Genomic DNA, 26,543 nt, shown 5'->3' with positions numbered 1-26,543 from the left:
CTGGGTGGTTGGGTTAAGAAGTTGAATTCAGAATCCTACTCACAATTATTTTAAGGAAGATGCTGTATTAGTCAGTTTTCTGCTGCTATAACAAAACACCCGAGGCTGGATGTGTTAGTGAAATTCATTTACTATAACAAAACACCTGAGACAGTTAACTTATAAAAAGAAAAGGGTTTACTTTGTCTCACCATTTTGCAGGTTCAGGTTCCAGTCCTCAATCAAGTGGTCACCTTGCTTTGGGCCCTGGGTGAGGAAGTACATCATGGCAGGAGCATGAGGTGGAGCAACCTGTCACTAGCCAGGGAGCAGATGGGAAAGGGGACGAGATAAGGGTCCTGTATCCTCTTCAAGGACACAGCCCCCTACAAGCCAAGGACCTCCCACTAGGGACTGCCTCCACTTCCCTCGAGCCCACCTTGGGGACCAGACCTGAAACACACAGTCCTCTGGGGGACACTGCAGACCCAAACAATAGCCCTGGGAAAGAGGTGGCTTCAGCTCGGGTGTCACTGAGCTCTGGTGGCCTGTGATGTCACAGTGGAGGGAGCTCACAGGAGAGGGGGTGACCACACCCAGGAGGGGCAGCCAGAGGCCCACAAGGAGCATCTGACCTGTTGTCAAGGGTGGCATCCCCGGGGACCTCCCAGGAGGCACCCTGCGTCCCCACGCTGACCGAGCTCCAACCCAAGGGCCTTCAGGGGACACATCACGGGAGGCCCGGCTGCGGCAGCACCTCCCTGACTCTGGAGGAAGCACCGGGCCGTTTCCTCCCTGGCCCCGGGTGCCCGCGGGTCCCTTCCAGTGACAGCTGGGGGTTGCTGCTTCCGGACACCAGGGAAGCGTGCCCCAGGGGGTGTCTGCTGGCCACGGAACTTTCTGGAAGTGTTGTTCCCTGGGCAGCCCAGGAGGGCAGACCCGGCACGGTGTTCACGACGGTGGGACCGAGTTCCAATTCTGCTGAGTGTGAATCGCCCTTCCTCTGGGGCTGGTGGCCTTGGGCTGGACGCTGTGGCGTCCAGGGGCACTGGATGGCTTCTTCATTTCTAACAGAACACCAGGGCCAGGAAGCTCCTGGGCCTGCTGGGGAGCCCTGGGGAGCCTGGGGACCTTGCTCTCACGCCTGCCTGGACACCACGGCTTTGGGGACTCTAGGAGGGGGCTGGGGGCTAGCTCAGGGGCTTGGGATTAGGTCAGGAAAGTAAGGGTCACACCTGGGGACGTCTTGGTGTCCAGCTCTGGTGCTGGGGGACACGGCAACAGAAGCACAGAAGCTCCCTCTCTAGGTGTCCGGATGGGGACATTGGGGGCAGGCCTGGCGTTCAGTCCCCTGCACTGGGAGGGAGGGGGAGGGGGAAGGGAAGCAGACAGTGACACATTGGCTTTTTCCAGTGTCCCCAAAGCCACGTCTGGGTAGCATCAGCCTGTGGCGCTGTGGGGAGGTGCTGGAACCTCCATGGGGCGGGGCCTAGTGGGAAGAGGTGAAGGCATGGGGGCGTGTCCCAAAGGGACACTAGGACGCTCTTCCTCTCTGTTTCACAGCTCTCTGAGGTGACTAGGCCTCCTGCCCCACACTCCATCACGGTGGGCTGACCCGCTACAGGCCAAAAGCAACAGGAACATGTGACCGTGAATGAACCTCTGAAGCCATGAGCCAAAAGGGAACTTTCGTCTCTATCAGCTGATTGTCTCAGGTGTTTTGTCACAGTGGCAGAAAGCTGGGTGACACAGGAAGAAAAGGCGCAGATATGAACAGTGCATTAGCTACTTCCTGGCTGTTTATGGAGGCCTCACAAATGACCCCAAGCTTAGCAGCCTTAAACCCAGTCATTTACGGGGTCATTTATGGCTTCTGTGAGTCAAGCGGTGCCCCTGTGGCGGGTCTGTCATGGGGCTGCCATCGGTGCTGACTGGGCTTCCTTTCCTGGTCTGGACAGGGGAAGGGTCACTGAAGTCTGAACGCGGCTCTTGGAAAGATTTGCTCTTGTGGCCACGGGACCGAGGTCCTCTGTTCTCCACTGGTTGTCAGCGGGAGGTCGCCCTCAGCTCCTGGCTGACTCTCCGAAGAGCAGCTCACCACATGGCAGGTGGCTTCTCAGAAGGGACAAGAGCGGGAGGGAGAAATAGAAAATGGAAAGCGCAGTGTTTTTGTAAACAAATCTCAAATGTCACATCACTTTTGCTAAGTGGGTCACTAAGTCCCACCCATGATCAAAGGGGACAGGGGAGTCACACAAGGGTGGGGGTCCCAGTAGGTGGGGATCACTGAGTGTCATATTGACAGCTGCTTTCCACATTTAGAGAACATTTAAGTGACATTCAATAAAATACAGAACAGACCAGAATCAGGTACAAAAGTTGTATGAAACGGTATTTTTCCACAAGAAGCCTACATGGTGTGTGTGTGTGGGGGGGGCATGTTTCAGAGAAAACACAAATTAGGACCCCAACATCAGACTCTGCCCAATGACACAGCCCAGCACAGCCCTCAGTTGTCAACACAGCAACCTGTAGTTTCAGGAACTCCAACATTAGCTTCTTAGTTCATGAGTCTGAACCCTGAGTAGACAGGGATTTCCACACATCTGAGGACAGCCTCCATCATAAACGCACCAAAGCTCATGAAGGAAAGAGAGAGGCTTGGAGAGGACAGAGTGTGTGTAGGGAGTAGGCGACTGTCACACATGACTGCTAGAGATGCATGAAAAGCTCTTGTAATCATGAAACAAGAACAAGATGCTAAAGAAAAGGAGCACTCAGAACAGCAATCTTGAAATAAAAAATTAAAGCATAAGCTAGAAGGATTGAAAGATAAAAGCAGGGAAAGTTCTCAAAAAGAAGAGTAAAATGCAAGGAAATGTAAAATGGAAGGGAATAAACAGGAATATAGAGAGAGACACCCAAGAAGTCCCAGCTGTTGGAGGCTTTCCAGTCTTGGTGTCAGCATGGTGACTGCAGAAGCCTTTGAGATGACTCTCGTCCCTGACTCTAGGATGGTTCTTGCATGAGAGCCCCAAAGTGAGAACTAGGCAGTGGGTTCCCATCAACCCCTAAAACCATGCAATTTCATAATTAATGTAAGTTGCCATTTTATGGCCCTAGGTTTGGGCTGGTTTTTACGAAGCAATAGGTGATTGCAAAACCTCTCATTTGTCTTTTTAGGAAGTAACTAGAGGATGTGCCCTGTCACAGTGGGAATGGAAACCCAGGAGGAGGTGAACGTGCGGCACTACAGTCAGGGGGCCCACGGGGAGGCAAGGAAGTTGTCCTGCATGATGAGGGAGAGGCCAGGGTGAAAGCATGTGCGAGAGAGGGACCTCGCCCTGAGAAAAGGCTGCTTCTGGATCCTGATGTTGGTAGAGCAGCTGACTTCAGGGTTGGGGCTGGGGCTGGGGCTCAGTGGCAGAGCTCTTGCCTAGCACGGGTGAGGCCCTGGGTTTGATTCTCAGCACCACATAAAAATAAATAAATAAAAATAAAGGTTAAGTTCTTTAAAAAAAAAAAAAAACAGACTTCAGTATCAAATTAGTTACATGTTCTTAGGAAACTGAGAAAATTTTTCCTTTAGGACAATGGTTCACTCCAAGGGAAACTAACAATCGTGAAGGAAAGAAAAAGTGGTCCTAATTTATTTATGGCATAAATATAAGTAGGTGTTTTTGTTGTTGTTTCCAGGGATTGAACCCAGCTGTGTCTAACCACTGAGCCTCATCCCAGCCCTTTTATTTTTTTGAGACAGGGTCTCGCTAAGTTGCTCAGGGTTTCACTAAATTGCTGAGGCTGGCCTCAAACTTGCCATCCTCCTGCCTCAGCCTCCAGAGTTGCTGGGATATAGGTGTGCGGCCTGTACTCAGCAAATAATAGTCTGGTACACGATAATACACGCACCGAATCTCCTTGGCCTTACGATAGAACAATATTGGGCAGATGTGGTGTTGGGAGGGTTCCCACGGGGGCTGGAGGGACGCGGCCTGTGAACTGGCCCACCGCTCCCGAAGGGCTCGCGGTGTGTGTCTTCTTTCCCCACCTGGTCACCAGCTCTTTTTTTAGCGCTTGACCTAGAACGTGACACGGTCATGGGATCAGCTTGAGCGCCGTTAGATGAGTAAAATAATCATGTTGGGAAAAACAACTCCAAAGCCTAACCCTGGCGAATTAACACGTGGCTAAAAGAAGTGAATTAACCCTGTGGTAGTGAGTGGACGGACGATCCGCGGGAAGGGGCGTGGCCATCGGGAGGAGGCTGTGGGAGGAGGCGCTGGGGCGTGGCCGTCTGAGGAGGCCGCGGGAGGAGGCGCTGCTGTGGGTATCACAGACTCGCAGCCCCCTGCCTCACTCTGTTCCCTTGGTTGCTCCGTCTTTCAGGCACTTGGCACCTTGAAGTATTTTCTTTCTTCATTCAGTTTATTCTGTCTCTGTGCAGCTGCATGAGCACCGTCTCCACCTGTGCTTGCAGAACCACTGGGCATGTAGCAGATGCTCAATAAAACAGAAGAAGGGAGGAACAGACCTTGCGCCTCAAAACCTCTTTGTTGCTGACTGCGTAAACTTTTTATTTTGTGGAAATTTCAGACTTACTGAAAAGCTGTATAAATAGTGCAAGGAATTCTTACTTGTCCTTTGTCCAAGTCCCTCAAATATTAACATTTTACTGCTTATGCTTATTCCTTCCTCTGTCCCTTCCTCTCTCCTCTGGAGCTACCTACTGAGGGTCCCTTACGGGTGTGATGACCACTAACCCTGCACACCTGGGTGTGCTTCCTAAAACACAGCCTTCTCTTACTGAACACAGCACCATGACCAAAATTAGGAAATTAGCATCAAATGATATTGCCTCATGTGCAGACCTTATTCAGATGTCACCAATTGTCCCAAGAAGGTCCTTTGAGAGCCAGGTAACAATCTTGGCTCCCTGGGTGGATTTGATTGACACGTTTCCTCCCATCTGGGCCAGTGCTCGGTCTTCTCTGGAGTTGGTGACATTAACAATTTCACAGGGCAGTTCTCTGTAGCGCACCTCTCCGCTGGACCACAGCTGGGTACAGATTATTCAAGTCGCGTGTGTTTGGCAGGAAGCACCCCAAAGTGGCGCAGCTTATCTGTCCGGGGTAGGTTTCCAGGGGGCCTGTGATTAGCCGATGGGATTGTCACCCATCACTTGCTGGTCGGCCACAGTGCTCCGCTGCAGAGTGACTATTCTGGCCCTTGAAGCTAAGGGTTTAGGGCGGGAGCGGCGGCTCGTGGTGAGCGCTTGCCTGGCTCGCCCAGGGCCCTGGGTAGGTCCCCAGCGTGGGAGGGAGAAGTTCATCCTCTGCGGGAGCTTCTTGGATACTGTGTAAATGTCATGTTCCTTCTCAAACTGTCGCCTGTGCTTCTCAGCGTCCCTGATAGCTGCTGCGTATTGTCATGACGGCTGCCAAAGTGTTTGCATGTTTAAATTTTGACCAAAAGAAAAACCCAAGCTGTGACTTTGCTCCCGTCCTGAGATCCTGGTTTTAAACACTCTTCTCCAGTGAAGGAACCAGGCTCCTCGGAGAAGTGGCTGATTCTAGGGCAGCCGAGAGGGTCCTGGAGTAAGGAAGTGATGAAAACACGAAAGGAGGAGGGCAGGTCGGGGACAGAGAGCCAACCCCAAGGCACTGCCAGCGTCCAGACAGGAACATTCTAAGCCACCACAGCAACATCGTGTCAGATGATGAGCCAGAGAGTGGGCCCCACACAGCTGACCACCCCAGGGACCAGTGCGTCTCCCTGGCAAACAGATTCTAAAGGACACATCTATCACCGTCTCCTGGGATCCAGGAGGGAAGGGTTCAGGCCACCTCCCTCGGACGCCCAGATCTGCAGACGCTCAGGTCCCCTTGTGTAAGATGGCGTAGGGTTTGCACGGAGCCCCCCACCCACCCCATAATCACCTCCAGACACACGCTGTGTCGTGGAGGCTGAGCTGTCCTGTTTAGGACCAATGACAAGGAAACAACGTCTGTGCAGGCTCAGGACAGACGCACTTTCTTCCTAGGGAGTTTTGATTGGCAGTTGGGTGAATCCAGGGACGTGGGCCCTGTGGGTACGGAGGGGGAAGTGGTGCTTGTTCCCTCCGCCACCAAGTGTGGGCAGGTCTCGGTGACTCCGCGCCAAAGAGTAGAGCAGGAAAAGGGGGACGAGTAACCCCCCCTTAGCCCAGGGTTCGGCACCCCGGGATGAGTGATGTGGGTGCCGTGCACCCCTGGTGGGACACGAGGGGTGGGCACCGCACCCTGTGCTCTTCTGGCCCCCAAACCCGTGACCTCGGTTTCCTCATGAAAACAGCGGGCAAAGCCAGCCGAGGGACAGCGGGACACCGGGTCAGCCACCTAGAGTTGATCCAGGTCACGAGAAACGGGGGGGGGGGTGCGGGGGGCGCGGGGAGGAATTGTCACAGACCAGAGGAAACTAAGACAAGATGATATCCAGGGTGGCATGTCACCCTCAGTGGTCTGAGACAGAGCCATGAGTCTGGGTTTCAGAGGAAGCTGCAGGGAGGTGGGGGGATGAGAGTCCAGGCTGCCTTTACAAACTTCCTGTGAACACCTTCCTCCTCCTCCTCCTTTTCCTTCTCTTCCTCCCCTCCCCTCCTCCCCTCCCTCCTCCTCCCTCCTCCCCTCCCTCCTCCTCCTCCCCTCCCTCCTCCCCCTCCCTCCTCCCCTCCCTCCTCCTCCTCCCCTCCCTCCTCCTCCTCCCCTCCCTCCTCCCCTCCCTCCTCCCCTCCCTCCTCCTCCTCCCTCCTCCTCCCCTCCCTCCTCCTCCCCTCCCTCCTCCTCCTCCTCTCCCTCCCTCCCTCCTCCCTCCTCCTCTCCTCTCCCCCCTCCCTCCTCCTCCCCCCCCTCCTCTCTCTCCTCCTCTCCCTCCTCCTCTCCTCCTCCTCTCCCTCCTCTTCTCCTCCCTCCTCCTCCCCTCCAGCCTCCTCCCCTCCCTCCTCCTCCTCCTCTCCCTCCTCCCTCCTCCCTCCTCCTCTCCCTCCTCCCCCTCCCTCCTCCCCCTCCCTCCTCCTCTCTCCTCCCCCTCCTCCCCATCCCTCCTCCCTCCTCCTCCCCTCCCTCCTCCTCCCCTCCCTCCTCCCCCTCCCTCCTCCTCTCCCTCCTCTCCTCCCCTCCCTCCTCCCCTCCCTCCTCCCCCTCCCTCCTCCCTCCTCCCCCTCCCTCCTCCCCTCCCTCCTCCCCCTCCCTCCTCCCCTCCCTCCTCCTCCTCCCCTCCCTCCTCCTCCTCCCCTCCCTCCTCCTCCCCTCCCTCCTCCCCTCCCTCCTCCCCTCCCTCCTCCCCTCCCTCCTCCTCCTTCTCCCCTCCCTCCTCCTCCTCCTTCTCCCCTCCCTCCTCCTCCTCTCCCTCCTCCTCCTCCTCTCCCTCCTCCTCCCCTCCCTCCTCCTCCTCCTCTCCCTCCTCCTCCTCCTCTCCCTCCTCCTCCCCTCCCTCCTCCTCCCCCCTCCCTCCTCCCCCTCCCTCCTCCTTCCTCCTCCTCCCCCTCCTCCTCCTCTCCCTCCTCCTCTCCCTCCTCCTCTCCCTCCTCCCTCCTCCCTCCTCCCTCCTCCCCCTCCCTCCTCCTCTCCCTCCTCCCCTCCCTCCTCCCCCTCCCTCCTCCTCTCCCTCCTCACCCTCCCTCCTCCTCTCCCTCCTCCCCCTCCCTCCTCCTCTCCCTCCTCCCCTCCCTCCTCCCCCCTCCCTCCTCCTCTCCCTCCTCACCCTCCCTCCTCCTCTCCCTCCTCCCCCTCCCTCCTCCTCTCCCTCCTCCCCTCCCTCCTCCTCCTCTCCCTCCTCCCCTCCCTTCTTCTCTCCCTCCCTCCTCCCCTTCCTCCCTCCCTCCTCCTCTTCCCCCTCCTCCCCCTCCCCTCCCTCCTCCTCCTCCTCCCCTCTTCTTCCTTCTCCCCCTTCTCCTCCCCCCTCCTCTTCTCTCCTTCTTCTTTTTCTTCCTTCTCCTCCTCACAGTACCAGGGATCAAACCCAGGGTCTCATACCACTGAGATACATCCTCTCAATTTTTCTATAAATCTAAAATGACTCCAAAGTGGCAAACTTTATTTAAGAACTTAAAAACAAGTGACTCGTTTTAGTAAAGAATATTTACTGATTTGGATTTCAAATCTGAAAGGTTAATTGTGATTGATTGATCGATCTTTTTCCCCCTCCTCCTCCTTCTTTTCCGTAGTGTGGATGAGACCCATGCTAGGAGAGTGCTCTAGCCCTAGCTGCACCCCAGCCCCAAAATACCACAGTCTTGGAACCTCTAATAGCCAGCCATTCTCAGCTGCTCATCACACGCCAGCCATGTGCTAAGGCCTCCTCAACTTGATCTTAGTGGATCCCCACAGCAGCCTGTGGGGTAACGAGTCCCGTCTCCACTTTACATAGGAAGCTGAGGCTCAGAGAGGTGAAGTACTTTTCCAAAGACACACAGCTAGGTAGTCCTGGAGTTGGGGCTTGAACCTAGGTTTGTGTCCAAAGTGAGCTTTGTCTCATTTGTTCTTGGAAGTTTTAGCATCCATGAGATACATCCATGTGTCCCTGTAATGCTACATCTGGAGTGACAACCACATTTTTTTTTGGGGGGGGGGTACCAGGGATTGAACCCAGAGGCACTCCACCACTGAGCCACATCCCCAGCCCTGTTTGTGTTTTATTTAGAGACAGGGTCTCACTGAGTTGCTTAGGGCCTCACTTTTGCTGAGGCTGGCTTTGAACTCACGATCCTCCTGCCTCAGCCTCTCGAGCTGCTGGGATGACAGGCGTGAGCCACCGCACCTGGCTGTACTCCCACATTTTATTTGGTTTTATAAGCTGTGTGTCCTGGCCAGCCCTGAACTCCTGGGCTCAAGCAGCCCTCCTGCCTGGGCCTCCTGAGCGCCGGTATGTGCCCCCACCCTGGGCTCACACTGAGGTGCCCGCACCCCGACACACAGGCGGCTGCTCCTCAGATTTGCTTTTATCATTTTGATTCTCACCTCCGTCCTCCTTCCCGGGGGTATAAAACCAGGAGGCAGAGACCCCACTGCTGTGGCTGACCCATCCTGCAGGTCCTTGCGACTTGATGAGCGGCTGTCATCTTGGTAGTCAAATGACTGCCATCGGCAAGTTATTTAGTTGGGGCGTTTGTGTCAAGCCACCCGCTCTGTCCAGTCAAGAGCAATCTCAAGCCGGCGAGGTGCTGGGGCTGCTGGATAACCCAGCCTCGGCTGGCAGATGGATTCAGAATCAGGACCAAGGGCAGGAGCCAGCTCCTGGCAGCCAGCGGTTCACTGCTGCCGTCTGCACTCCTGATGGGACTCTAGGCCTTTCTACCAGGTCAACACTAGTCATTGGTGTTAGTGGGACGATCCAGGGACCACCTGGTCCGAGGAGCCCGCCATCCCCATCTGCCAGGCGATGTGCAGTTTTCTGGTGTTAGAGATTCATTCCTTTGGCTGAAAGAGTAATTATTCTCTGCAAAGTGAACTAATAAGGGAATTTTAGGGGCATGAGTTGAGCTCTCTCTGGAAGAGAGGGATTTAGGGGACACTGGACAACTTGAATAGATTCTGGGGCAGGAGAAGGAAGACCCAACGTGTCACCCTTCCTAGTTGGGCACACTCTGGGAGTGCCACTGGGCGACAGGAGAGGATCAGCCCTTCTGCCACCGCGGTCGGGGCTTTGGAAACCTATGGGTACCCTTGGCTCCACTTGATGGCGCAGCTGACACTTAGTGAGTCGTGCCGGGGAAGCTGGGCAGCTCGAGGCACAAGACACAAAATGGTCCCCCCCATACCAGAGCTCCCCCACCAACAGCCTAGAGCACCCAGGAAAGGACGGCATTGGGACCCCTTCCAGAGCCGTGGTCATCACTCGCCCCAGGGGACACAGTCCCAGGCCACATCCCAGGGACTTGCCGAGTGGAGACAGGGGCTGGGGGAAGCCCTGGGGACTGAGCGGGTCACTCACCCAGGGTGCCAGGTGGGGCCCTGGAGGACTCCTTGGTGACAGGGAGGTCTGAGTTTGGGACAGGGGCTCTGTGGCCAGGAACACAAAGAGGAGGATCCCAGGTCCCGCGGCCGAGGGTGGCCCGACCTGGGGCAGCCTGAACGCTGTCACAGAGACACAAGACCCCAGCCCACAGGAAACCCCAACTCCACAGAGCGGAGCATCCATGCCACCGTCACCCAGCCCGTCCCCACCCCCCAGGACCATCTCTTGGATGCCCGAAGGCGCAGCCTGGGGACGTGGGGAACCTAGGCCGGCCCTGCTCTCCAGAGCTCCCACACGCTGCGCTCATCTGCTGCCCCTCCATCTCGAAAAGCTCCCGTTGGCCATTCCGCAGCCTGTTCCTCTGTTCTGCCATTCTGGAAGCTTCCATTTTTTAGCGAGTGTGAAGGTGCTGGGCTTTCCGGGTGTTTCTCTCTGTGGACGCAGGTCCTCGTGCCTCCCGGGGTGCGCTCAGGGTGGCCCTGCTGCTTCACAGAGGAGTCAACTACTCCGCCAGGTTTCCAATGTGGCGCTTCCAAGGCCCCCTCCAGCTGGCGACCTGAGTCCGGTGGTTAGACCCGGATCAGTGACTGGGGCAGGTCTTGACCTTTCTCAGCTTCAGGGTTTGCATGTGTAAATGGGGCTGTTGGAAGAGCAGGAGACTTGGCCATGGTGGGCCACTCTTTCTCACATACCCTTAGGGTCTTCAGGCGTCTCTGCAGGCCAGATCCTGGGTAAGACTCAGGCATCTAGCTGGGTGCAGTGGTGCACGCCTGTCATCCCAGCGGCTCGGGAGGCTGAGGCAGGAGGATCGCGAGTTCAAAGCCAGCCTCAGCAAAATGGAGGCCCTAAGCAACTCAGTGAGACCCTGTCTCTAAATAAAAGACAAAATAGGGCTGGGGATGGGGCTCAGTGGTCGAGGGCCCCTGAGTTCAATCCCTGGTACAAAAAAAAAAAAAAAAAAAGAAGAAAAAAAAAGACAACTCCGCCATCTCTTGGGGAGATCCAGCAGAGAGAGTTGTACTTCTCCTTGCACAGTGCAGCCGTCTGGCGTGAGGGCTCTCTGTATTCACCCTCGGGTACGTGCTTCCTGTTTCTCGCTGATTGTCATTTGCCTTTGAGATGTTGCAAGACAATTTCAAGAACAGAAATTGGTATTTGGTGAGTGCTCTGAGAACCTGCCCTCCCATCTCCTCACGGACCACTCTTGGTTTAGTCATTTCATCCATCGCTTGACGAGTTAGAAAATCTTAAACACGTAAGCTGCAAAGGCACCGAATGGGGACTCTATATAAAAGCATGTCTTTCCAGAATGTTCCAAATGACCTCAAATACTCAAGATGGAGCTAAGTAGGATTCAAACAGCTAATACTTTGAAAAAATGTCTTGCCTTCTTCATCTTCTTCACTCCTGTCCCCTCCCTGCACCCCAGTCTATACATGCTTTGTGAAAATTCAGTTATTTCTTGATACATCCACTTGGTAAGAGAGTTTAACATCTTATTAACAGGAAGATATGAATTACCTGTGGATCTAGAAAGTCCAAGCCTAAGGCTATTCCTACAGGTATGCATGCTTACACGCACAAAGAGGATTGGAGGCAATAATGTGTAATAGTCCAACCTGGAAAAAACCCAGATGTCCATCAATGAGAGTAAGCAAATTGTGGCATGTGCTTGCAATGGAATATTATGCAGCAGAGAAAATGAATCATGCACTGTCATATGTGGCAATAGGTGAGTCCTAAAGATATAATATAGAACCAAAGAAACCAGATACTATAGAGTATATACTATATGACTCCATTTATATAAAAGTCCAAACAAGGAAAGCAAAACTGTGTTGCTCAAGAATGTACAACGAGGTAGTAAAACTATAAGGAATCAACACCAAAAAGTCAGGTAGAGTTTAGTGCTGAAGGAAAGAGTGTGCAGCATGTGGGTAGGTTTGTGGGGAGCTAGTGATGTGCTATTTCTCCCTATGGATCTGGTTTTACAAGTGTTCATTCCACAGCAATATCTTAACCTGTTCATTTATGTTTTATGCATTTTCTGCTGAGTTTATTGAACTTCACAGTAGAAAAAGTCAAATGGAAAGTAACCAAAGTGGTTCTGGAGATAAGCAAGCGCCATAGAACACCCAGAAATCCTCTCTAGCCATCTAGGGCCTGGCTGACTGCCTGCCCCTGGGAGTTCAGATGGTCACCTCCAGGGTCTCAAAGATGGGATAAACCTCCTACTCCTGCTCGCTGAGCCCCGAGACCTGCAAACTTTTGCAGAAGTCACCCCAATTCTTCCAGCCTTCAAAAAGTGTGTTTTGCTAAACAGACCAAATCTGCTGAGCATCGACTCTGCATCTCCAGACACGAATCCCCTTCTCTTTCCAAGTTTCTCCCCCCCCACCCCCCACTCTTGCAAGATCCTGGAAGCTTCGGGTAACCGAAATGGAACCTGGAACCGGGTGGGAAACGAGGTCTGCTCCCAGGCCGGGAGGAGTCACCCCCCCTCCCCGGGCCGCGCGACCATCGGCTCTCCTCTCCCCCACAAACTCGGCGAGGCCGGTCCCCCCGCGCCTCGGCGATTGGTCGCGGGCCACCATGTACCGGCCTCTGGGTGGGTCTTGCTGTCTTCGGAGCCTCGCTGGCCGGTGGCTCAGACCTCGGCGCCCATTCCCCTCCCTCCTCTGCGCCCCTCCACACCAGGCTTATTTTAGCAAAACCTAGGGGAGGAGGAGGTGGCGGCAGGGCGGGTGGGGTGCTGGCACCGCGGCAGCCAGGAGCAGCTCCTGGGCGGCGCAGACCTCCTCCCTCCGCGTCTTCCCCCCTCGGGTGGGAATTTTCAGGATTTCATTGCTGCAATTTAACCCCAAGACGAGACGCCGCCGAGCGGCACGCTGCGCGCACGCACGCGCTCCAGCTCCTCCCGAGCTCCAGAGGCAGCTTCTGGTGATTCAGGAAGGGAAAAAAAAATCTTTTTTTTTTTTTTTTAAACGCGGACTCTGCGCTTTGAAGACTCCTTCAGAGCCCTCCGGAGCGTCCCTCCCCCACCTTTCCTCCCCCACCGATTCTTCATTTTCTTTTGGGGGAGGGGGCTGCAGATCTTTCAGGATTTTTCGAGTCTAGGAAAAGTCAAGAAAAGCAGGAGGAGGATCTTTTTCTTTTGGGGGAGGCTACCTTCCCCTTAGCCAAGACCTGCTTTTTATTTTTCTCTACATTTTTAATATACATTTTTTTAAACGGGCCGAACGCACTGCTTTTGCAAGATGCCAGCCTGACCCGCTCCTCGGAGGAATTCGAAGCTCCACTGCGTCCCGGGGGGCGTCCTTTGCCAACCCGTTCGCGTCTTAAAGGGGGTGTGCGTTGGGGCGTTTTTTTTCTTTTTTTCTCTCTTTTTCCTTTTTTCCCTGTGACTGATTTTTCTCCGGAGTGGGTGGACTGGGGATTGCCTGGATTCCTTCCTCGGTTATTTTTCGCTCCCGCCCCGCCCCTCCCCCTCCCGGCCCCCGCGCCCCGCCCCCGCGCCTCCTCCCGCCCCTCCTTCTCCGGGGTCAGCCAGGAAGATGTCCCGAGCTGCCGTCCCCGGCGCGGCCCGGGCAGCCGCCTCGTGAGCCCCCGACCAGGCGCCGAGCCGCCGCCGCCCGATGGGCTGGGCCGAGGCGCGTCCCCGCAGCCGCAGCTCCCGCCGCCGTCCTCCCGGGCCCGGCAGCCTCAGCACCAGCCGCGGCGGCGGCGGCGTCTTCCGCAACGTTCGCCGCAGCGTAACCGGGAGCCCTTTGCTCTTTGCAGAATGGCCCGCTTCGGAGACGAGATGCCGGCCCGCTACGGGGGAGGAGGCTCCGGGGCAGCCGCCGGGGTGGTCGTGGGCGCCGGCGGCGGGCGCGGAGCCGGGGGCAGCCGGCAGGGCGGGCAGCCCGGGGCGCAGAGGATGTACAAGCAGTCGATGGCGCAGAGAGCGCGGACCATGGCCCTCTACAACCCCATCCCCGTCCGGCAGAACTGCCTCACGGTCAACCGCTCCCTCTTCCTCTTCAGCGAGGACAACGTGGTGAGAAAATACGCCAAGAAGATCACCGAATGGCCATATCCTTTGCCGAGCCCGGCGCTGCGCCCCCTCCTCCCGCCGCCCGCCCTCCCCGGGCTGGAGCCACCGGGGCTGGTGGGAGCTGGGGGCTCTCCAGGCTGGGGCGCGGGGACAGCGCGCGGCGTCTCCCCGCCCCGCCCGGCCCGCGGGTGCCCGAGCCCCGGGAGTGGGCTGGGGGCCCGGCAGCGTGGACCCTTTCTCAGCGCCCTTCCAAAACGAGATCGGCCCCGGGGTCGGTCAGGGCCTTGGTGGGGGGCGGCAGAGCCGGTTCCGGAGAAGTCTGACTGCTCCCGAATGAGCCCGGGCCGGCCGGGGCCTGGGAGCTTCTGGCCACAGGGCAGGGGAGCCTGGGTAGCTGGGGCCCTGGCCCTGCCCGGCCGCCCTGGCCGCCCCTCACCGGAGTCCACAGCAAGCTCCAAAGCCGCGGCTCAGACTTCTCCATCCTTCTCCATCCCGGCCTTGCCCGGCTGGGGGCTGCGCTCGGCAGGGCCCTGGGCCAAGAGCAAATGGGAGACCATGTGGCCTTCACCGGAGAGGCCGGCACTGGCCAGAGTTAACACCCAGGGTGGGCCCGGGCCTGATCCCAGATGGTGGTGGCTGGTTGGGGGCCCCTGATTCCCTCCCATGTCTGTAGGTCCCACTTCCTTCAGTCACTGGCGACATCGCTCATCTTTTGGGTGTAAAGAACCAGATCCCACTTGCCCTATCTGGACCCCAGGCCTGGGAAGACCCGGTCTGGGCTCTTTCAGTAAGAAAGTCAGGTCAAGAGAGAAGGAAGCGTGATCTTTCTGGGGGCCTGGGTCCTTTCTGGGGGCCATGTCCAGCTTTGGGTTGGATTCAGCTTCTCCCACCCTGGGGAGCCGGGAGGGGACAGGAGAAGAACCAACATCCATCCGTGTGAACATCTCGGGCAGGTAAATGTCTTTTTTTAAAATTATTTTTTTAAATCAAAGACTCAGAGGAGGAAGGTGAAGACTGTGTTTTCCGCTGTTGAGTTATCAGAATGCGATCTCCCGTGTTTCTTTAAATCCCTGCGAGCTTCAGACAGACCTGGAACAGGCTTCCGTCTCCGGAGGTGTGGGCAGGCAAGGGTGGGGGGTTGCTTGGGCTTTCTAGCAGTTATCTAAGTATGACCCAGATTCCGAGTGGGGGGACACGCCCTGCTCCCCAGGCTGGCTGGCCACCATGCCATCCCAACATGCTGCTTCCCGGCTTGGTTCCAACCAGCTGCCCTCAGGGTGGAAGTGCCCTGGCCCGCCGGGTTCCTGGGCTCCCCAGTGGTCCCTACCCCTCTGAGTATGGTTTTGACCACTGTGTGTCCCACAGGGTTGGCCCTTTGTGATACTGGGGTTGCCATTTAAGGGCCACAATGGGTGGATTCACTTCCGGGGGGGGGGGATGGAAATTGTGGGGTTGGGGTGCTAAACTTGCCCCAGGGAGCGTGAGTTTGGAGTGTGTGAGGCGTCTGCTTGGAGGGGGATGAAAATGAAGATTTGGCAGAAGTCCTTTTTTTGGGGGGTCTGTACCCCTCACCACAGTGTCGTGTGGCTTGGTGTTCAGGGCAGGAGCCAGGTTCTGTGCCTCCTGAATTCCAACCCCATGAGAAGCCTGTCCCTAAAAGTTAGAAATCGCCCCCCACCTCACCGCATGCAGCCCCGGCCCAGTGAGGTGCTCAGGGGTGGTGTGACCACTGCCTGTCACCGGGGTGACTGGTGAGGGGCTTGGAGGACAGGAAGCTGTTGATGTGTGCACACTGAGCGCCAGGGACCGTCCGAGGGAGGACCGCTGGACGGGTGGCTTTCTGGGTTGCAAATGGCTTTAGATCCACCTTCGGAGCCTGAGTCTGGTGTCTTCTAAGAGGAAGGAAAGGAGGTGGGGAGCCTTCTGCGTGTCCTCAGCTCACCCCTGGCCAGCCCGAGTCCTGCAGTTCAGAGAGCTCTTGGTGAGGGAGGGGCGGGGGGACCCGCAGGTGAGTGGGGGGCTGGGGCTGGTGTTCACTTGTCTTTGGCCAGCTTGCCCAAGGCGGTCTCCCTCTCGGTGGCTTTGTGATGAGTCCCTGCGTTTTCCCTTCCTCTCTGCGGTTTCTGTTCTCTCTCTGGCCTGAGGTAGCCAACCCATAGCCCCACCCCAGAGGGGAAGGTCCCTGCCCTATCCCCACTGTGCCACCCAGCTGGGTCCCCGGCACTGGCCTTCTGGGGAGGGATGGAGAGAGGAGGGGCGGAGAGCTGGGGCGGCTGGACAACAGAATCCAAGCCAGAGAGGAGATGGTCTGGGAATGTCGGGAGTCAGCACAACAGGGCGGGCCGTGGCCGTGTTGATCAAACACTGTTGACATTCAAAAATAGACATGTTTAAGTTCTCCTTCTGAACTCTGAGATCAGAGTCTAATGTGCGATCAGGCACAGGCACGAGGGATCCGCCTCTTAAATGTTCACAGAATGAGCGCACCCATGCACCTGGCACCATGGGCAGGCTCCCAGACCCTCCTTCCCGCCCCTCCCCAGCCGGCGGTGACCATGGCCCTGACTTCTAAGCCCACGGCTGCAGTTTGCCGCCTCGTGAAGCTCGTAGAAATGGGGTCCCACTGGATGTTCTCTTCTGCTGGGTGGAGGCCACTGCTGCAGGCGTCAGGGAGCCGCTTCTGTGGCTGAGGGGTGGATTTGGAAAGGGCTTGCTGAGGGTTGTGGGCCACGAGGAGGTAGTCTTGCTGCCTTGGGGAGGAAAAGGAGTGGATGTTCCCTGATCCTGGCTCCGTGCTCACGGAGTCTGAGAGTAACTTGCAGGTGCGGTATCCACACAGTGCGCCCTTCTGTCCCTACACTCAGGGGCCATTTGCCACTGCGGTGTCTTCTTCTCCTGTCCCCAGCAGCTCTGACTTGCAGCCAGCAATGACAGTGAGGGGCTCTCATTCATGTTGCTTTTCTGGAAGTGTCTGTTGTTCCGATTTACGTTGCTGCCTCTATCTCTTCAAGTATGTCACCCGTCTTGGTCCCACATTTCCATTCATTGGAAGATGGCTCAGATAGCTTCCAAAGAGCTCAGATCTGTCAGTTCAATGAGGTGCATCTGTCAGTTCTCCCAGGGCCCCCACTTCATGCCTCTCGTTCCTTCTGATGTGCTACCAAATGCCTCTGTCATCCTCCCAGCCCTGTGCCAGAGGCTCCCCACCGCACCGTGTAGACATTTGAGCCATCGCAAGGGCTGGGGACGTGGGCCTGTGTGTCAGCACACTCTGTCTCCTGCATCACGCCAGGATCCCGGCCCCTCACGCGTGTTTCTGAGAACTCCTGAAGAAGTCCAGAGTCACACTGGCATCGGAACCTAGGGACATCAGAACCTAGGGACATCAGAACCTAGGGACATGGGCTCATTGGCATGGCCCCAGGTTTTTGTTTTTGTTTTTTTTTTTGAAAGGCGTGTTCTACATGGGAAGCAGAGGAAACCCTGGGAGATGCAAGAGCACATTGTGAGACTCAGCCTGTCCTGAAAAGTAGAATGTTCTAGAAGGTATTACTGTATAGGGCTGGACGGCATGAGCCATAGGATCCCTCTGCTAGATGGGCTTGGCTGGTATTCCCGGAAGGTCCAAATTCTGGGAATTATTAACCTGGCTTTCGCGCTGGGAGTCTATTCAACAAGGGTGCGACCCGTTGTCCGCAGTTCCCCAATCCAAGAAACTCCGAAAATCAAAAGCTGAGCTCATTTGGAGATAAGACCTGATCAGAACTGAATTTATGTCAGCTTTTTTTTGGGGTGTTTTTTTGGTGGGCTGGAGATGGATCCCCCCCGGGGCTAAACACGCACTCTTGGCTCTGGCCACATCCCCGCCCTTGTGCAGCCTTGATTTACAGTTTTCATTTTCGGGCGTGTGTGCATCTGGATATGTTCCTCCACAGGAATGTCCGGAAGGCCTGAGGAGCAGGGAGCGCTCCGTCTCCCCGGAGCGCGGTGTTCACAGAAGCCCACAGAGTGGTTCAATGTAGGATTTTCCCACTTCCTGCTGGTGTGGAAGTGATGTCCATTTCGCAGACACTGTACTTTGAGTTTTGTTTTGTGCCTGGTCTGATCGTCTCTCAGGATGCCCTGGGTCAGTCCCCCGATCGCCAGAGAGTGACATCTCTAGAGGGCTTGTGGCAAAGCTCGAGGGGCGGTGGGTCAGGTGCTTTCAGTGGGAAAGAGTCTCTCCTTACAGTGGGGCCTCCCAGGCCCCAACCCCGTCATAGTCAGGGAGCCTTGGGAAGGGGCTAGCGCTTCTCCAACCCAGGTCTCTTGTTCAATGGTGGCTCTGGCCCATCGGGCTTGGGATCAGACCTCTTGGGACTGTGCCGCTCGTCCCTGGGCTACACTCGGACTCTCCAGTTCGGAGGATCGACCCATCCTGTCCTCCTTTCTTCTTTCTGTGAAGAGTCAGGTTTGTTGAGGTATTTGTAGCAAAATTCCCCCTTTTGATGTCGTGGCCTGTGAGTCTTGATAAATGCATGTGATCACGTTGCCACCACCATCGAATCAAAAAATGGAACTGTTCCGTGGCCCCAGCTTCTCCCTCGGTGCCCCTCTGAGTCAGCACCTGCTCCCCCGGTTCCTTGCAACCAGTGATCCGATCTCCATGCCTGTACTTCTGCCTTTTTTAGAAGGTTATATAAATAGAATCATGCCATACGTAGCTTTTGGAGTCTGGCTTCACTGGGCCCTTGAGGTCCGCTCACTGTGTGGCAGCTGGCCGCAGCCTGTCCCCTTTAGAGCTGGGTAGTATTCCGTGGTATGGCCGCACCACAGCGCACTCATTTCCCAGCCAAAGGACCTGTGGGCTGTCCCCAGTGAGGGCCGTGGTGAACAGAGCTGCCCCCACATTGGTTCACAGGTTTTAAGGGGGACATTGGCGGTGTGCATCCCGTTTCCCTTGGGCGAGTAAATGCCCAGGCGTGGGATGGCCGAGTGGCCCGGCTGTGCGCGTTGAACTTGATAAGAGACCACCGGGGGTTCGCCAAGCTGCTCGCCATTTTACTTCTGTGTCTTTGTCATCCTTCCCAAAGCCCCAGATTCTCCATGCCAAAGCACATGTGGCCTCAGGGGCTGAGGATTAGGGGTGTGAACCTTGCAGGACGAGGTCGGGTCAAACCCCAGGGAGACACCGAGGACATGGTCTCCAGCTCAGCGTCTGCACGGTGGAGAGAAGGGCTCCCTGGCGTGGAGGGCTCTGGTTCTGCCTGTTGTGAGGGTCATGCCCCTTACCCTGTTCATCGCCGCCACCCCCCCTCCCCCGGCACAAAGCAGCCACCTGGGAAATGTTTGTTGAAGTAGAGAAGCGCCGTCTTCACCTGTTGGTGGGCCACACAGCGTCCCACCGACTGCTGTGCCAACGGTGGTGCGAAGGGGAGGACACGGATGAGGTGACCACGCTGACCAAGGTCTCTAGGAGGGTGGTGTTTGCGTACTTGGAAGCAGTGGCCCTTGAGGGACTTGGGGCGCATCTCCCAGGTGCTTGGGGTCACATCCCTGTCCCCGTTGCCCCCCAGGAGTGAGCATGAGTCTGCCTTTCCTCAGCCCGAGGAGGCACCGTTGGGAGGCTGGGCTTGCTCCAGAGATGGTCGGGCCCCCCGCACTAGGTGGTGGAGCTCTCCAAGGAGGCTGTCAGCCTTGGGGAGGGAACTGGTTGGCGCCCACCTGGAGGAGGACAGGGAGGAGGGAAAACCTCTTTGGATTCTGGTCAAATGGCCCCGGGGTTCAAGGGTCTCCCCGGCTGCTCCGTCTTGGGCACCGGGGCTTCAGCTTCTCGCAGCTCTGAGGGGTGTGTCACCTCCGGCAGCCTCTGTCCTGGGGGGTCCTGGAGGTTAAATGGGGTCATGCCGGCGATGACATGGTCGGCACGGTCTCTGGTACAAAGAAGGCTCTAAGCTACGAGCACTGTGAGAGAACAGGGGCGTGTGGTCTCCGGGGCTCTCTTTGGGGGAGCTTTGGCTCAAGGCGGGCTCTCTGGCAGGAGGAGGAGTAGAGGGTCCTTCCACGACAGGCCAGGGACTTTGCCAGGCTGCGTGGCGCTCCCTGGAGAGGACTCTGGGACATCTTGCATCCTCTGTTCTCTCTGGAAGCTTTCAGGGGAAAGAAAAAAATCATGCATGCCCACTTGACCCAGTTTTCCCTATTCCCTTCTGTCTAAGATAAATTTAATTCTCTCCCTCTCCTTCGGTCCCTCCCCCATGGGTGACAAGGTGAGGGTTTTAAAGTGTATAATTAGCTTCCTGCTCTCCCCTCCCACCCGCCGTCCTGTCCTTCAGGACTGGTCAGGAGTCCAGCTCAGAAGGAGGCTGTGGGCTCAGGGCAGGTTCTGTGGCCACCCTCAGGAGTCCCCAGCTAACTTGGCAGAAGAGCCTTGCTCAGGTGTTGGGTTAGAACCCGGGTGCCCCACGCCACGCACCACCAGTGCCCGTCTCCTCCTCCTGGTCGCCTGGGAGAGGAGAGAATTCAAGGAACATTCCTGGAGAGGGAGCCAAGTGGGTGGGCACCTTAAGGCGCAAGCGAGGTCCTCACCATGGAGTGCAGAGCTTGGGTGAAGTCCACATCAGTGTCACCGTCCAGCTGGGGTCACACACGGCTTTACCTTCTGCTCAGACTGGGAGGAGCCCCGGGTCTTCCTTAAAGGTGCTTGGCGCTCAGAGGGACCTGCAGCTAAGAATGGGCAGCCTCTGCCCCCGGCCCCTGGCGACAGCTTCCTCTCTAGATGGAGCCGTGAGATGGCCACCTGATGATAAATAACATTCACAATGTCAAGTTCAGTTCTCCTTTTAGGCCTGTTCATGGAAGGACCCTCTACTCCCACGTCTGCCCAGAGGTACTACATTAGGTACTACTTACTGCCTGTTGAGCCGTAGCACCAGGGGCCAGGCTTGGATGGGGGAGAGGTGGTGATGCTGGGTGGACGTGACACATATAGGACTTGGGACAGGAAACCCTGGCTGCAGACCCCAGCTCCAGCTCATAGCTGATGCCTCAGTCTTCTCGTCTGTAAAATGGAGAGAGCAGTGCTGTCCGAGGAGTTGTAGGGAGGATGAGACGCTGTCCCCAGGGAGCCCGGGGTGTGTACAGGCTGTCAGCCTGTGAAACGTAGGCAGATCCCGCCAGGTGTGGTGGTACATACCGCAATTCCTGCCCAGGAGGCTGAGGTAGGAGGATGGAGAGTTCAAAGCCAGCCTCAGCAACTTAGCAAGGGCCTGAGCAACTCAGCAAGACCCTGAGTTTACATATATATGTGTGTGTGTGTGTGTGTGTGTGTGTGTGTGTGTGTGTATTTATTTATTTATTTAATTTTTTTTTAAGTAGGCAGATCAATGGGCCTCAGACCCCGAGAAGTCTGAAGTGTGAATCGTGGTCATGACTAGTTCTGAGCTGGTGCCTTCAGGGACTGAATATGAAATTGCAGGATGTCTCTTTGCACCCAAGATTAAAAGACTTTAATTCTAATCCAGATCCACCACCCTCTGCCCGTACAAGTCTTTCCTTTTGCCCATTTTTAGTTATTTAATTAAACAGACAGCCTGCCGTGCCCATAGCCACGAATTCAACCTGCCGCAGGTGGAAAATAGGAGAAAGTTTGGGTCTGTGCTGCACATCCTAGAGGCCCCCCAGGTCGCCTTCCCTCGGTGACACAGTGTAGCGGCTGTCTGCACAGCGTTTACATTGTATCAAGCACAACCCCACTTGATACAGAATCCTGCTCTCCATCTTCCACAGAAGACTTTAAATATGCAGAGGATTGTGGGGAGGTTCTGTGCAAATACTGCGCCATTTTGCAGAAGGGACCTGAGAATTTGAGGATTCTGGTGCCTGCAGGGAGGAAGGGTGTGTGTGGGGTTCTGGAAACTCCTCCCAGATGCTGAGGGATGACTATAATGGATGTCCTGATGGATCTGTCACCACCATCAAGAACTAGAATGTGGGTTCTCAAAGTGTGGTCCCTGGCCCTCCAGGGGCTTCCGCCCTGGGGCAGGAATTCTCACCCCCATCACCTGGAGCTGCTGACACCCGGCCAGGTGGACCTCGTTCCCAGGGCTTGGGGTCCGGGGTTCTGTTGGTGGGGCCTGCAGCTCTGCTGTCCCCGCGAGTTCCCATCTGGTGCTGTCACAGACCTGGCCTAGGAGGAGCGGGGAGAGGCTTGTACCTGGGCCCCGCCCCCCCCTTTCCTCCCATCCCCCACCCCTCCCCAGGGCAAGCGGGTCCTGATTCCCTTGCATTTTCTTTTTAAAAATCTGGTAGATATCTACCTACACTTCAGCGGTAGACATTCGGCTTTCCTTGTTCCTGAGTTTTACATCATCAGGGACTCAAACCTGCTCTTTTTACTCCACGCTCTAAGATTCATTTCTTGCTGAATGTAATTACCGATCGTTTACCATATTTTTCTTGGCTCTATAATATTGTGTTCTGTGATGATTCAATGATGTATCCATTTTCCTGGGTGACGGACGTTTGGGAGACACCCAGCATTTTTTTTTTTTTTTTGTTATCATGATCGGTGCCACCGTGATGAATCAATCACTTCTGAGTAAATGAATGGATTCAAGGTGTTAATTTGAGTCTGTGTGCTTGGGGATCAGGCTCCAGCTAGAGCCGGCTGAGATTTGTCAGCGTTTATGGGCCACCAGCCACTAGGCAGAAAGTGGCCAACTATTCCCCAGTCTCCTTGTGGGTGGTAAAGAGCCGGGTTGACCAGATAGCCCGTCCCTGCAGTGTGGATGAGCTGCTGCCCGTGGTGTAGACGTTAGCAATGCAAGTGGCTGAGCAGACAGCATGGGCTCTGGAGCAGGGGACAGGGGCTGGAGTCCTAGCTCTGCCAGTCATTGGCTGGGTGACCACGGCCAAGTCCCTTCCGTGTTCTGTGCTTTGGTCTCTGCCTTGGTTTGCATGTTCCCCGAGGCGCATTTGTTGGAAACTGAATTCCCGTGCCACCGTGTTGAGAGGTGAGACCTCGAAGAGGTGATTCGCAGGTGGGCATGGAGCTCAGGGTTACGGGAGGCCCTGGGTCCATCCCAAGCACTGGGAGAGGGAAAAAGAAAAAAAAAAGATTAGGTCATGAGAGCTCGACCCTCATGAATGGCTTCATGCCATTATTATGGGGCTGGGTCCCTGATAAAAGGATCAGTTAGTCCCCCCCAGGCCTCTCTCTGGTCTTGCTTGCTTTCTTGCCCTTCCCCCTTCTGCCATGGGATGATGCAGCCAGAGGACTTCCACCAGGTGCCCGTGCCTTGATGTTGGACTCTAAACAGGTGGAGAGCACCTGTCTTGGAAGGTGAAAGGCATCCGTCCTTAGTCCTGCTGAATGGTGCTCAGTGCTTGGTAACAGGATACGGGTCTGCAAGGGCAAGGGTGGTGGATGGTGGATGGGTTTTGGTGGCCATGTTTGGGCTTCTCTGACCCAATGCTTGGAATAGTGTGTGGCACACAGTTGGTGCCACATAGTTTTAATGTTCTGCCCTCCATTGCCAGGGCTCTCAACTCCGATATCCTTTGGCATCTGTATTGTTGACTGATTCTCCTGAAGGGTCAGCCCAACCGAACTGCTCCAAGACACAAGTCAAGGGGGAAGAGCGAGATCTGTTGACACCAGATCTCCAGGACCCAGCACGGCTTCCCTGCCTCTTAGGGTGATTCCCATGCTCCCAGTGGCCTCTGCCTGCCATCCCTGTGACCCAGTGCCAGGCCCTCTCCAGGGCCCCCCACAGCTCCTCCTTCCTGCAGCCCCACTCTGTCCCTGCGGTCACTGTCTTTGGAAATACCAAAGCAGCAAGAGCAGGCTGGCATCCAACAGGGTCTGGTGAGGACTTGAAGCGTTTGGGTCTTGAACAAACGGGAATGTCCACCCATGTCTGTGACTTCAGTTCTCTTTGGAAGAGCTGTCACAATACAGATCTCAACGCTTCGTCCATCCCTAATCACATGCAGTAAGCTATGGACCATGTCTGTGGTCTGGGGGAAAGAGAGGCATCTCACAGATGGGTGGATGGACGGACGGACGGACAGACGGGTGGACGGATCATCGGGTGAAATGAAGGAGGGTGGCTGTTGGATGGCTGGTGGGCAGTTGGAGAGGTTATGGGGAGGTGGACGTGTGGATCCGTAGACGGTTGGGCAGATGGGTGGACAGATGGATGGATGGATGGCTGGGTGGACTGGTGTACGGTGACTACGTGGGCAGATAGCAGACGGGGGGACTAGATGGAAGGATGAGAAGATGGGTGGTGGGTGCTGGGCGTGAGGTGTGTGGCTGGGGTCTCCTCGTTGACGGGGGAGGGGGGACCCAGTGAGTGTGCTCACTGCCTTTGCTGCGTCTTCTCTGGGACCAGTGGAGTGACACACTTGGATAAAGTCGATGACACTGTATATTTCTGTCGTCCCTCTTCAATTGAAAAACCCTTGAGGGGGGAGGACAGGGGTATCTTGTCCCCCAACCGTCCTGCATGGTGACATGTGTGGCCATTTAATTGGGTGAAGACAGTGCTGTTGAGGGACTACTGAGGTTCTGGAAATGTCTAGTTTTGTTGGCTTCAGTCTGGGACCAAAGTCGAGTCCCTCGGTTGCTGCTCCTTGATGGCCAGGGTGACACAGGAGGTGGCTGGTGGACTCTCTCCTCTGAGCAGTTTGAGTCAATGCCTGGACGCTGCCCACCTGCCAGGGCTGCAGATGACAGGGCAGGTCCTGCAGGACCCCACGGAGTGGGTCCGTGTTTGTGATCCATCCCTCCACTCTGCCCCGCCCCTGGCCTCTGCTGCCCACACCTGGCTCCTTCTGCCATCATCGGTGCCTGTCCCTTTTCGTCTTGTCACATCTCCCAGTGGCTAGCTCCTCTTTTTCATTTATTTCATTATTTGGATCTTTCCTTTCTTCCTTTTCCCTCCCTCCTCCCCCTCCTCCCCTTCCTCTTCCACTTCCTCCTCCCCCTCCTCCTCCTCTCCTTCCCCCCTTCTTCCTTCTCTTCCCCCTCTCCTTCCCTTCCTCCCCTCCTGCCCGTCCCCATCCACCTGTCCCTCCTCTCTCTCTTCCCCCTCTTCCCTGCCCTCCTCTCCCTCCTCTTCCTCCTCCTCCTCCCCCCTCCTCTCCTTCCCCCCTCCCCTCCTCCTCCCCCTCCTCCTCCCCCTCCCCCTCTTCTTCTCCCCTTCCCTCCTCTTCTCCCCCTCCTCCTCTCCCTCTTCCTTTCTCTCTTTCTCTCCCCCTCCCCCCTCTTCCTCCTCTTCCTCCTCCTCTTCCTCCCCTTCCCCTCCCCCTCCTCCTTTCCCTCCTCCCCCTCTTCCCCACCCTCCTCTCCCTCCCCTCCCCCCTCCTCCTCCCCTCCCCGTCCTCTCCATCCTCCTCTCCCTCCTCCTCTTTTCCTCCCCTTCTCCTCCTCCCTCCCGCCCCTCCCCCTCCTCCTGTCCCTCCTGCTCTCCTCCTGTCCCTCCTCCTCTCTTCCCTTCTTCCTCCTCCTTCAGAGCTGGAGATGGAGCCGGGGTCTTGTACCTGCGAAGCAGATGCTCTACCACTGAGCTGCCCCCCAGCCCTCCTCTTCCTCTTCTTTTAGGACCCAGAAGTCACCTTCTCCAAGAGGCTTATCCTCTTAATTGAACATCTAAAGTACATAGAAAAATGAAAAATATATGTATATCCTCCCATCCAGAAACAATCTCTGAAGACGTTTTAATGTACTGCTTTCCCTCTCACTTTATGAATCTGAACTAGGGAGCACAGTTCCATGCTGCTGGGGGCCCCAAAATCTCAAGGCCGCCCTGAACGGCAGCCTGGGCCGTGCACTGTTCAAAGTCAGCGTGCGGCCTGTGGAGGGCCAGGCTGTGGGTGTTCCTTCTGAGTCGCGGCTGATGGGGCTGAAGGAGCTTGTTCTAACAAAGATGAAGATATTGTGACAGTTTTTTGACAGACGGACCCAACAACTTCAGGAAGGGGCGTCTTGTTTAAATTCCCAGTGGTGCTGTGCGGGTTGGCAGCTGCCCCAGGAGACTGTCGCCGATGGCCGACAGAGCTCTGCTTGGTGGATGCATTAGGTTCCCGGGGACCACCTCCTCATGGTCGTCCCTTCTGTCCTCATCAGTAATGGTGCAGGGACATCTTTGTGTGGGAGTCTCTGTCAGGTTCTGACAGTTTTCGGAAGGGAATTCTCCAGGCCATCGCTGAAGCCGCGCGGTCACTGCTTCCTCTGAGTCCGTCGAAGGGCTTGTGCCACCAGGTGGCTGGTGGGTTCCAGGTGTGGCCAGCGAGGAGCGGGCAGAGATCAGTCAGTTGGTTTGGGGTTTTTCCTGGGCTGCGTGTGCTTTGGACTGGGGGGTGATGTTGTCACTGTGGGGATTTTTGGCACCGTCTGGAGACGCTTTTGGCTGTCACGAATGCAGGGGGTGTGGTGCGACGCTGTTGGCACCTGGTGGGTAGAAGCCAGGGACGCTGTTAAATGACCCGCAAAGCCCAGGGGCGGCCTGGGGAGGCACCAGCCCAGGATGTCACGGGTGTGCAAGTTGAGGAA

General features: G+C 56.3%; 1 protein-coding gene across 5 annotated transcripts in view; it reads left to right on the top strand.

Annotated features, from left to right (window-relative positions):
- The window catches only part of CACNA1A (calcium voltage-gated channel subunit alpha1 A), a 232,268-nt gene that overhangs the window by 35,110 nt on the left and 170,615 nt on the right, over positions 1-26,543 (top strand). For 3 of the 5 annotated variants that reach the window (XM_081284893.1, XM_081284894.1, XM_081284891.1), the window contains exon 2: positions 13,750-14,043. In XM_081284893.1, the coding sequence (XP_081141019.1) occupies positions 13,751-14,043 (293 nt within the window). In that variant the 5' untranslated portion in view covers position 13,750. Of the gene's footprint in view, positions 1-13,557; positions 14,044-26,543 lie in introns of those variants that run through there. The other 2 variants (XM_081284895.1, XM_081284892.1) reach the window with 2 other exon arrangements.

The sequence above is a fragment of the Spermophilus citellus genome, assembly GCF_964194105.1.
Source record: "Spermophilus citellus genome assembly, chromosome: 3".
In the NCBI taxonomy this organism is placed as follows: Eukaryota; Metazoa; Chordata; class Mammalia; order Rodentia; family Sciuridae; genus Spermophilus; species Spermophilus citellus.
The sequence above is the reverse complement of the archived record's forward strand: the minus strand, read 5'-3'. Positions and strand labels throughout refer to the sequence as shown.